Below are 12562 nucleotides of genomic sequence, written 5' to 3' on the forward strand. Positions count from 1 at the left end.
GTCCTTATCATCACATCCAAGCTCCTGGAGGGTCCCACCTGGGGCCCACGGGCGCAATGCTCTCCCAGCCTCTTCCTCTCACGTCATGTTGAGCCTGCTGGAATCTCACCCCCTCGCGGAAGCTTTCCCTGATTGCTTCAGGCGGAGGATTTCTTCCTCTTTTAAGCTGCTCTCACAATTACAGTCTAGACCAGCCGTGGGCAAACTACGGCCCGGGGCTGGATCGGCCCGTTTGAAATGAATAAAACTAAAAAAAAAAAAGACCGTACCCTTTTATGTAATGATGTTTACTTTGAATTTATAATAGTTCACACAAACACTCCATCCATGCTTTTGTTCCGGCCCTCCGGTCCAGTTTAAGAACCCATTGTGGCCCTCGAGTCAAAAAGTTTGCCCACCCCTGACCTAGACAATTCCCGGGACAGTGAATCACATGCTGCCTGAGGTAGCTCTTCTGCTGCTGGTCTGAACTGTTGTTTTATTCATCGCGCCCACCTTTGTACGTGTTTGGGTTGGATCTTCCCCACTGGGCGCCAGCAGCTGGGGGGCAGGGACCCTGTGTTCCGTGGGTGTCACTCCTTTCATGCCGCATCCACTTCAAGGTCAGACTTACTACTCCCGTCATCACCTCCAAAACGTCGGTGGGTAATGCCAATTTTACTAAAGTTCCTTTTTAAAAAAAATACTCACCCAAGGAGTGAGGATATTTTATTTTTCCCACTGATTTTAGAGGAAATGAGAAGGAGGGGTAGTGGGGGTGGGGAGAGGGAGAGAGAGAGAGAAATGTCTATGTGATAGATACATATTGATTGGTGGCTGCCCACAGGCGCCCCAACCTGGGACTGGGAATGGACTCTGCGACCCTCTGGTGCGAAGGCCAACGTTCTAACCATTGAGCCATGCTGGCCAGGGCTAAAATTCTTTTTATGGGGGGGGGGAGGGTAGTGGTGGTGGTGAATTTTCATATAGCACATGTGAAGCTTAGCACCCTCTATCAGCCCTCTGTGGAGGGATATGGGACAGAGACCCTTCTTTCTCTCCTTTCTCACACTCTGCACTGACCCTGAAAATCCTCTTGTCTGAAACTTGGAATCTAGCCCCACCCCGCAGTTCACACCCCATCTCAGGACGACACAAGCCTGGGGGGTGGAGGATCACGGAGACCATCCATGGTTTCTCTGTGGGGCCTCACCGTATCCTTCTTAGAGACTTTTATACTGAGATATAATTCCCATTGTTACAGCAATTTTATTAGATATAATTAATATACCGTAAAATTCACCATTTAAAAGTGTGAAATTCAATATTTAAAATATTTATTTATTGATTTTTAGAAAGAGAGGAAGGGAGAGAGAGAAACATCGATTTGCTATTCCACTTATTTAGGCATTCATTGGTTGATTCTTGTATGTGCCCTGACCAAGGATTGAACCCACACCCTTGACCTATCCGGATGTAGCTCCAACCAACGGAGCTACCGGGCCAGCGCTCAGTGGTTTTCAGTATAGTCACAAGGTTGTGCAACCACTGTCTAATTCCAGAACATTTTCATCACCCCCACAAAAAGCCCTGTACCCATTAGCCGTCACTCCCCTCTACCCCCGCCCTCCAGGCCCTGACAGCTACTAATCCACTTTCTATTTCTATGAATGTGTTTATTCTGGCTATTTCACATAAATGCCATCATATAGTATTTGTTCTTTAGTGACTAGTTTCTTTTACTTAGAATCAGGTTTTCAAAGTTCATCCCTGTTGTAGTATGTATCAGTACCTCATTCTTTGGCATGGTTGAGTGACACTTCATTGTATGGATATCCCACATGTTGTTTACCATTCATCTGCTGTTTCCATGTTTTGGCTATTCTGAATAATACTGCTCTGAACACTTGTGCACAAGTTTTTTGGGGATGTTGGCATTTCTCTCGGGTTATGTCCAGCAGTGGAATTGCTGGGCCGTATGGTAACCCTGTTTAAACGATGGAGGAACGGCCAGACCGGTTTCCATGGGGCTGCACTGTTGGACATCCCCACCACCGGTACGTGACTATTTTTGTCCCCGTCCTCACCAGCACGTGTTACTGTCCATCTTTTTTATTATAGCCATCCTATTAGGTATCTCACTGTGGTTTGGACTTGCACTTCCCTAATGACTGAAGACTGTTGAGCATCTTTTCATGTGCTTGTTGGCCATTGTGTATCTTCCTTAAAGAAATGTCCATTCAAATTCTGTGCTCATTTTTAAATTGGGAAGCTTGTCTTTTGATAGTTGAGTTGTAATCACCTCATCTGTCCAAATCCTCCCCATTCTAGAGAACAGCAGGCACATAGGAGGGGCTCCCTGCCCTCATCTCTCCTTGAGAACACTGCTCTCTCCTCCCTCCTTCTCTGGCTTCCCAGCCTAACCCACCCACCCCCACCCCTCCCTGCCTCCCCGGGAGGAAATCAATCATGCCCTTTTCTGTAATACCTTTATAGCTCACTCAGGCTTTCCTCCTGTTTAATTCTCACAGCAACCCGGTGGGACAAATATTACAATTATCCCCATTTTCAGATGAGAAGCTCAATGAGGTGGTCACTCAGGAGGCAGCAGACCATTTAGGCTCCTACTCTGCCTGCCCAACGCCAAAGACGGTTCACACACCCTCATGCCAAGAGCCTGGCGGGCACACCCCCGAGCAGAGCTCCCCCGGGGACAGACAGACTCACCTCCTTCACCCGCTGCAGCAGGGGCTGCAGCCACTCGGCGTTCACCTCACAGTGGCTGTCCAGAAAGGTGAGGACGGCGGCTGCGGCCACGTCCGCCCCGCGGACCCGGGACCGGATCAGCCCTGCAGGGGCAGCGGAGGGTGGTGCTGAGCCCAACGGCTGCCCAGCCATCCCATAGTCTCGGGGCGCTCCGCCCGCAGGAGCGCAGGTTTCCGAGTCACCGTGATTGAACTTTACTTTGAACTTGTTTATTTCCTCTTTTTCTTTCTCTCGTCCACTCAGTAAGCGTCATTACTCCAAGGCCATTCTCAGAATGCCCTCCGTGTGCTAGACACTGTGCCGGGCTCTGGGGACCCACTGGTGAACAGTCAGAGATCAGGGAATGGGAATTGCAGTCAAGTGTGGTTTGACACCAAAGGAGAACCGGGAACCAAAAGCCTTTCCCCACCTCCGGGAACCTCACGGTGGTCCCCTGCAGCCGCACCGTCATGTGTGACGTGGAGGGACTCCTCTGCACGAGGACAGGCTGGAGTGAGCACGCGCCCCCTCACTCACCTTAAGCATGTTATTTACCTGCTCTGAGCCTCAGTTTATCACCTTGAGATTCAGAGAGCACAACCCCTGCCTGTCGGGGGTGTTCCTGGTGCCCAGGAGGCCTACATGTGCTAGGTTCTGCCCTGCGTCCACCCCTTTCCCCACAGGCTCGCCCACGGCTCACCGACAGTCAGACAATAGCCCGGTCAGGGGTGGGGAATTAGCTGGTGCGGAGGGAGGAGGCCCCGCTGGCCCCGCTAGGACAGGCGGGAGGGAGTATGGCATCTGTCCCATCTTTTCACTCCAGAGGTAGCTATAAAGCACCTAATTTAAACCTCCTTAATTTAATTACATAAATTCACATCTATGTTGGGCAAAACCCCAGGGAATAGCATATTCCCACACCTAAAGGCACCTCACAACCCTGTATAATAAGTCCTCACTTAATGTAGTACATAGGTTCTGTGACTTTAAGTGAAATGACATATAACAAAACCAGTTTTTTGCCATAAGCAAGAACTAAGTTCCTATAGCAACTCATCAATGTTATAATGAAACCACATTATTTAAGGACCTACTATACTTAGAGATTTCTCTCTAAAGGTCCATTCCACTGTGAAGGTCCCCTCAGCCTGACTGGCCTTTCTTAAATATGCCCATCACATAAACCCACCTCTCTCTCCCTTCTCTCTCTCTCTCACACACACACACCCCTACCTTCAGTGGCTCCCTACCATCTGCCTTATCAAGTCTAAATGCCTTTCTCTGGCTTAAGGTCCTCTGTCATCTACCGTCACTCCGCCCATTCCCCCTGCTGACTGACCGGATTCTCCTGGGAAGGGAGAGTGAGCAGAAGGAGGTGAAGAGGCTGGGCTTTGGGGTGATCCCTCTCCCTGGGTTGGGATCTGGGCTCCTCTATTCATCCCCTCCCTGGGGAAATTACTGAACCTCCTCATTTCCTTATCTACAAAATGGGGGTTATGGGCTATTATGAGGACTGACCGTGAAGAGCAGAAAAAGAAAACGCCCACGACAGGATGAGCGCTCGCGGGAGGAGGGCTACTATAGTCCCTGTGTGCCTCTCCCAACCCTCGCCTCGCCTCTGCCTGCAGCGTCGGGAGCCTGGAAAGCCCTCCCTTGCTCGCTGTCTCACAGCGCCCCTCACCCAATCAAGGCCCACTCCCTGGCCACCCGCCTTCCTCCGGCACCCTCTCCTCTGATCTCCATCCTAATAATTATAACCAGCCTGTTGCTGTGAATTCTGACTCCTCGGCTGCATCAAAGCTCTCCAAGGGTAGGGACCACGTTTTAGACTTCTTCTGTGTCCCCTGGAGAGTAGTCTTATGCTGTCGCTGATGCCTAAACACCTCCTGGTTAGAAATGAGGTCCGTCTGCTTTATTCTGCTTTTGACTGTCCCGAAGCATTTCTATGTGGCCTATCTCACTTAATCTTACAATCACCGTGCAAGGCAGAAAGGGGACTGTTACTATCCCCATCTCTCAGTAGAGCAACCTGCCTACAGTCATGCTGGGACGGACGGACCTGAGACAGGAGGCTCCTTCTAGGGACTTTGGTTCTCGCCACAGGAATGCAGCAGGGCCATCCTGGTTTGCGTGACACAGCACCCAAAGGGAGTGGGGCGAGCAGAGGTCTAGGCCAACAGGGGTCTGCGGTGGCACCAGGGTCCAAGAGCTTACCTTCCCTCCGGTCGTTGCGCAGGCACTTGACCTTGGGGATCCTGGTCAGGAGCAGACAGTCTTCCGCTGAGGGTGGAGAGAAGGAGGCTCATTCAGGTCACAGGTGGTCTGGCCACCATTGGAACTGCCCAGGCCCAGGGAAAGGGCTGGGGATGGGCGGCATGGAGGAGCACGGTCATCTCCAGTGGGCCTGGGTCCCACTCCCAGGCCAGACTAAGGACTGCCTGTACTTATGGCTTTGCCCCCAGGGACGCCAGAGAGCGCCAGCACCATCACCAGTCTAACATCTGTGGAGCTAGACTGACAGGCAATCTTCTCCCCGTGACAGTTGTAATAAGGAAGGAGGCTGCTGATGCTTCAAATGTTTAAAAATGTCATCTCGCCATAACCGGTTTGGCTCAGTGGATAGAGCGTCGGCCTGCGGACTGAAGGATCCCAGGTTTGATTCTGGTCAAGGGCGTGCACCTTGGTTGCGGGCACATCCCTGGTAGGGGGTGTGCAGGAGGCAGCTGATCAATGTTTCTCTCTCATTGATGTTTATAACTCTATATCCCTCTCCCTTCTTCTCTGTAAAAAAATCAATAAAATATATTCTTTAAAAATGTCATCTCATTGGTGTCCCATCAAAACAACACCACTCTTTCCCCTCCTTGCGGTACTGGGAAGGGAACTTAGAAAAGACTAAAGACTCCAGGGATTTGTGGGGGGTGGGCAGAGGCCAGCAGGTGATGGTCAGGGCAGCCTCAAGAGGGCTTGCCTAGGCATTCTGGGGAGATGGGGGTTTGGAGGGTGCAACGAAAGAAGGTGGATACTTACGATCTGAACTGAAGTCATCCACTAAAATGATCTCCTGGATCAGGCTGGCAGGAGTTCGGTTCAGGACACTGGAGCAGTGACGGGGACAGAGGAGCCCAGGTTTAGGGGCCACTTCTGTTTACTTCTCCCGGCCATGGGGCTCCCCCCACCCAGCTCGGGGGCCAGCACACTGGCCATGGGCAGCTGTTTGCAACCTTTGGGCCCTGATCAATGAATGAGCAGCACCGTGTTCCTCAGGCTCTGCTAAGGGCCCGCTGACCTGCTATCTGGCCCCTCAGGCACCTGGAACCCCCCAAGGTGGGGGGTGGATACTGTCCTAGTTTGGTGGTTGGGGCAGGACCTGCAGCTGCGCTGGCTGCCTGTCCGGGGGCCCAGCTGGATGGAGCTACTGCCTGGAAGGCTACTGAGGCTTGTTCAGGCCTCTACTCCCTGGAAAAGGAAACCCAAGCTTCTTTTTCCCTGGAATACCACTGGGCATGCCTTTTGGGATCCTATTCCCACTAAGTTCATTAAAGAAGCAGGGTGGGTACGAGTTAGACTTGAGCACAGGGCCAAGCTCAGGAGGACAGAGGGGCACCTGTCTCCGAATCACTGACAGGCGCCGACTGAGCTGGCATCATCCACCCGAGGCCTCACGTCCAGCCCTGCCTCTCCCCATTCCTGACCCTGAATTTCTGCCCTCCTCCTAGGAACCTGGCCTGTGTGGGACTGTGCATCTGCTAACAACTGGACCTCTGGGGTGTCCCCGACCCTGATTCACCAGCCCCGGCTTCTCAGAAGGCAGGACTCCCCCTCCCAGGGCCCGCTGGCCTTCACCCGTCCGGCCACAGCACCCCATCTCAATGTCCTCCCCCGCCGAGGGCTCAGCAGAGCACCGGGGCCTGGGGAGAGGCCGCTGAGAGAGGTCCCGGGGCGGGGCTCACCTCTTCACCGTGCGCAGCAGGGTGGATCGGGCCTCGTTGTGGAAGGTGATGATGACGCTGGTGGCCGGCAGGTCCGAGGAGTAGGACAGGGATGGACAACTGGGAAGGGAGCAGAGAGGTCAGAGGGCAGCTGCGGGAGTGTCCTCAGGGCAGGTTTTGAGGCTTGTCTTTGTCCAGCCTGCTGCCCCCTGGAATACCTCTGTGGGACAGAGAAATAAAGCCTGCAGCCAGGACGTGGGTCTTGCCCCTTCACACCCACACTCCACCCAGCCTGGAGTCCTCGGAGGGACCCCACAGGCGGGGACCCTCATCAAGGTTCCGGCCATGTGCAGGCACTGCCCCAGGTCTGGTCCCACAGACAGAATTCCCTGCCGATGGAGCAGCCAAGAGACAATGGGGTGGGGGGGACTTTTGTTTGTCTCTGACACCCTGCAGCTTCTTCCTTCTTACCCCCCACCCCCAGTGACATTTGGTAGGATCTGGAGAGCAGTCACCCCCAGCCTGCTGTGCTGTGAATTCCTCCCTCTCACTGCCCATCCTAACAGCTGGCTGCTGACACCGGGCAGGGAGCAGCCTCGCCTCGCCTCCGCCTCTGCCTCTCCGGGGCTCCTGAAGGAAACTGGCCTCTGAGAAGACAGCAAAGGCAGCTCCCGCCAGCCCACTCCCTCCCCAGCTGCTCTTGCTCGCCATCCCCAGACACCACATTTTTGGCCCTTGGCTCCCCCTACCCCCCACCCCCACCATGAAAAGGGAATGAAAACACTCAAACACTCCACTCCTGCCAGCCTTCATCTGTCTTTCCGCGAAGGCGTTATTCACGCTCCTGGGGCCTGGGGAAGGCAGCCACGGGGCTGGTTTTCATGGCAATCTTCTTTATTACAATTGCTCTCTGACTATTCCAGCAGTGACTATTTTTTCATTACAGCATTCATTCCACTGACAGCAGCTTACAGCCAAATTCCCAGGCCCATTTCTTGCAGAGCAGATGGGAGGCCCACCAGCCTGGGGCCCCCATGGGAGAAGTCCTGAGAGGTGGCAGAATAATTCTCCTGGAGGGGGAATGCGGGGGGGGGGGGGTGGGGCGGGGGTAGGAGAGGCAGGTGAAATTCACCAACCCACCACTACCTTCGCTTTGAAGAGTCTCATTTTAAAATGTGTGTATCCCCAAGAGGAATTTCTCATGTAAGTTCTTTAGTGAACACTGAGAGGTTCAGAGTGGGGGTAGGTGGGAGGGAGGGCAGTAGTGACTCGGGCATCCTCTCAATTCACAGATTTGGGACAGCAGAACCTCCAGGCCCGGGGTCTAGGTTGGCCATGGCCAGGGCTGCCCATAAAAGGCCTCTGAGTGGAGTTGCATGGACATAACCTTGCAGGCTGGTGGAGAAAAGGGGAGACTGCCCAGGACGGAGAATTCCCAGGGCCTGTGCTAGCCGTTAGGCCTGGGCGGGGGCCTTCCTGAGGAGCGGACCACTGCCCTGTTTGGTAGCATGAATTGTTTCTGGAGGCCGACAAGCCTGGCTGGGGTTAAGGACAGGGAGGACAGTCTGGGGCTCCCCCAACTACGCATTCATCTCACCTTGCACAGGCTGCCAAGCCCACTGGGCTTCAGGCACACCTCCATGAGCGACAAGGCAGGTCCCCTTATCTCACACGTATCTTTTATAGCTGCTTCCGCAGAGCAACTGACCTGGGTTTTCTCTCCCACCCTCAAACAGGGCCAGCCTGGCGCTGGGTGCTCGCTCACCCTCAAACCAGGGCTGGGTGCATAGCTGGGTCCAACACGGCCCTATAGCCATCCAGAGCTGCAAGCACATGGGTGGGTCAGCTACGACAGCCCCTTGCTGCTCTGCCTGGTGTCTGCACGGGGAGCAGAGAAGGCCCCCTTACCAGCCTGGCTTGGCAAGGAACCCTCCCCGGAGAGAGGACACTGAGGGGAATCATGAAGGTATGTGTGCGTGGAGGGGGTTCAGGAGAGGAAACAGAGTATAAAGACGAGGAGGGCGGTGGGAGAGGCATAGGATGGGGGAGCATCAGTGAAAGGAGCAGAGGGAGAGGGGGCGCCTCCCACGTCTGGGTAAGGAGCTCAGACTGTTCCCGTAGGTGAGGGCAGGAAGAGGAGAGACCGGAGGTGGCGACTCTGTAAACGAGACAGGACACAAGGGCCTGAACCAAGGAGGGGGCTGACTTGCCCAAGGTCCGTCACTCACACTGGGCGGAGTCGGAGCTGGGATTTAACGTGGGAGGTGCCCTTGGTCCTGGTCTACAGTCTCTCCCAACTGCCACCCTGCGAGAACTAAGAACAAGACTGGGCAGCTTTCCTGGGAGTTTTAAGGAAGTGAGGGCAGAGGGGCGGGAAGAGAGGAAGGGAAGGGATGCCGAGGGCCATGCACAGCACTCCACGGTTCGCAGTGTGGGCAGGGCTGCGGCCCGTCTCCACCTGGGGCACCCCCAGCAGGGCACCAGGAACACCTGGGGGTGGTCCCCTGGCAGGTCACTCTCCCTGGGACTTCAGACTGAGGTGCTGAGGGGCCTCCCTGGTCCCAGCTGGGAAGGTCTCCTTGGAGCCACAGGAGTCCATAGCTGAGGGGGAGGGTTTGAAGTCTCAGCAAGTAGACCGAGTCTGAGGAAATCTCCCTCATTTCTTAAGTCCATGTAGCTGAAGAAAAACAAGCTAACTGGGGTTGGCCCTTCCCTCCGCCTTCCTTTCTCCGTCGGCACCCTGGAGGCCACACCTGTAGTGACGGGTGTCCCGGATGGGTCGGTCTGAGGTCAGCTTGTCGCTCTCCAGCTGGTTGAAGGCGTGCTGCCTGTAGGGGTCCTCTCCGGGCTTCAGCTGCTTGGCTGCCAGATACGCCTTCTCATCAAAGCCTCTGGAGGGCGTTCCTGTCACCTGCGACAAAGGTCAGCATCAGAGGGGCCCCAGGACAAAGTACCCGCTGTGCAAGGTCCACTGACTGCCAGGCGGGAGCCAACAGCAAGACCTCATTTGTCCCTGACCCCAACTCCATGAGCAGATCATCGTTTCCCCCGCATTGTACGGATGAGGAGACTGAGGCTCAAGAAGTCAAAAACAGTATTTGCATGTGTGTGGGGCAGGGAATATGTGGAAACTCTTTGTACTTCCTGCTCAATCTTGTAAACCTAAAACTTCTTTAAAAAAACAAACTAAAACTGCTCTTTAAAAAACGTAAAGGCTATTTTTAAAAAAGACTGCCCTGGCTGGTGTGGCTCAGCTGGTTGGAGCATCACCCCATGCACCAAAGGGTTGTGGGTTCAATTCCCAGTCAGGGCACATACACAGGTTTTGTGTCCGATCCCCAGTCGGAGTACTGGAGGAGGCAACCGATCAATGTTTCTCTTTCACATCAATTTTTCTCTCTCTCTTACTTCCTCCTCCTTCCTCTCTCTTTAAAATAAAACATATCCTTGGGTGAAGATAAAAAAAAAAAAAGATCAAGGTCAGACCTAGTAAGTCACAGGTTCTTGATTCCAACTAGTAGTTTTAAGTCTGAAACCCATACTCTTTTTTCTTTTTTTCTTTTTTTTAGGAGGGAAATAAGGGGAAGAGAGAGAGACAGAGACATTGATTTGTTATTCTACTTTTTTATGCATTCACTGGTTGATTCTTTTTTTTTTTATATTTTATTGATTTTTTACAGAGAAGAAGGGAGAGTGATAGCCAGAAACATCCATGAGAGAGATCGATCAGCTGCCTCCTGCACGCCCCCCACTGAGGATGTGCCCGCAACCAAGGTACATGCCCTTGACCGGAATCGAACCTGGGACCCTTCAGTCCGAAGGCCAACACTCTATCCACTGAGTCAAACCGGTTCGGCACTGGTTGATTCTCGCATGTGTCCTGACTAGGGATTGAACCCACAAGCTTAGTATATCAGGATGATGCTCTAACCAACTGAGCTACCCAGCCAGGGCTGAAAACCATACTCTTTTGTTTGTTTGTTTATCTTCACCCAAGGATATTTTTCTATTGATTATTAGAGAAAGGGAAAGACAGAGAAATATTGATGTGAGAGAAACATATCGATTGGTTGCCTCCTGCACGAGCCCAGACCAGGGCCTGGGCCAGAGATGAGCCTGCAACCTAGGTACGTGCCCTTGACTGGAATTGAACCCAGGACCCTTGGGTCCACAGGCTGACGCTTTATCCACTGAGCCAAACCGTCTAGGGCCTGAAACCCATACTCTTGACCACTTCTGTATACAGGATATGGAGAGAGTGACTCTGAAGCACACCCGACCCCCATGATGTGGTGTCCTGAGGAAATCGCCAAGGAGATTGGAGGTTACCACGCTACCAGCAGATTGACAGTCTCTTAGGGATGAACTTGGGCCTGACACTGTGCTGGGTATGATCAGTAAAACCCAGGGCTTCGACAAGCTGCTACCCAGAGAACTACCTGTGAGGACAAGCAGGCTCTCACAGGCTAATGCCAGAACTGCTGGGAGTCAAGTGCACAGACAATGATGCATCTTCTCAGGGACTTGCACTTGCTGCTGAAACAGCCTCACATCAGACCTACTGGGCCCACGGTGCTAAGTGCCGGGCAGTGATAGATGACAGATGCCATGGCCCAGACTCCCTCCTCTCAGCCACACCCTACTCTGTGCTCCCAAAGTCCCCCCCTGAAAGACACTAGGGAAGGTCATACCTGAGACGAATGGATGAATCCTGACATCTCATTATTTGAGCCAAACTGCTGGCCAGGCATTCCCAGAATGCCTTGAAATATCATCAGCTGTGAGCGCCTTCCGACTCCAACCCTTCCAGCTGCTTAGCAGCCTGGGCTGGAGCTAGGGGCACACAGAGGCAGCAGGAAGTCGGATGAGAATAGTTCATGCACAAACCCCTGCAGGAGGACTCTGTCCCAGGCCTGGTCCCTAGAGAGATGGTCCCAGGAAGGCAGCTGGGCCTGTGGGACAGGAAACCAACGTATTGGGTGAGGCTGGGGAACATCCACCAGCAGCCCAGGGCCTCCATGTTCCCGAGAGCCCAGCTCCCAACCTCACGAGTCGGAAAGCTCCAGGGAGCGCTGATCACCCTGAAGGGCGCCACTCTGTAGTGTTCCCGCCCCCAGTTGCATCCCATCCTAAGAGCCAGTCCCTGAGCTCCCTGAGGTCAGAGCCAGGAGGGAGATTTCTTCCTGTAGCCGCTGGCCCAGCCAGCCCCAGCTACACATGGATGCTCAGGGTGTGACAATGGCCACGCCTGTCGCACTGTGATATTCTGAGTTGGTGCTATGCCAAGGGCTGGACAGGTACAGCAGAGCCTGAGTGGTTTAAAAATCCATTTCAGGAGAGACTGACGGAGGAAAGGAAGGAGGAAGAGAGAATGTTCTGATATGAACCCAGGATTGCTGGGAGGCCTAAACTGTCCAACTTGAGAGTGAGAATGAGAGAGATCCTCTATGCCCTTCCCACCCAGGAAAAGAATGGATGCTACCTCTGCCCCCTTCTTCCTTCCTTCCCCCTCAGGGTCAGGGAGATGGAAAGCACCTCCAGTTGATGGTGGAGGAGTTATACAAGAACAACTGCAGAAGCTCCCACAGGGAGAGGATGCCACTTAATTATCCTTCAAGTTGAATGTGGGAAATAACATTTATTCATTCAGGACTGATGGTCATTCTGTGGGCTCAGAACATCTCCGAGCCCTCTTTTCACACTCACCCATCACCCAATAAACACTGACAGAGAGCCACCACCCTCCCGCCACGGGGGGCAAGTTCCTGGGGGCTCCAAGGCACTGGGGCACCCGTTCATTTGCTTACAAGTGCTTGAATTCACTCACTCAATCACTCACTCCCTCCCTCACCTCACTCACTCACTCACTCCCTCACTCCCTCACTCCCTCACTCACTCATCCACCC

The 12562-nt window shown here is 53.6% G+C and overlaps 1 protein-coding gene across 2 annotated transcripts in view; it reads right to left on the reverse strand.

The window, feature by feature from the left end:
• Positions 1-12562, reverse strand: part of GALNT16 (polypeptide N-acetylgalactosaminyltransferase 16) — an 83045-nt gene that overhangs the window by 16976 nt on the left and 53507 nt on the right. For both annotated transcript variants that reach the window (XM_059692257.1, XM_059692248.1), the window contains 5 exons: positions 9410-9567; positions 6678-6776; positions 5755-5822; positions 4939-5004; positions 2707-2828 (listed from right to left, as the gene is read on the reverse strand). In XM_059692257.1, the coding sequence (XP_059548240.1) occupies positions 2707-2828; positions 4939-5004; positions 5755-5822; positions 6678-6776; positions 9410-9567 (513 nt within the window). The remainder of the gene's footprint in view (positions 1-2706; positions 2829-4938; positions 5005-5754; positions 5823-6677; positions 6777-9409; positions 9568-12562) is intronic.

The sequence above is a fragment of the Myotis daubentonii genome, chromosome 1 (genome assembly GCF_963259705.1).
Source record: "Myotis daubentonii chromosome 1, mMyoDau2.1, whole genome shotgun sequence".
NCBI classification, from domain to species: Eukaryota; Metazoa; Chordata; class Mammalia; order Chiroptera; family Vespertilionidae; genus Myotis; species Myotis daubentonii.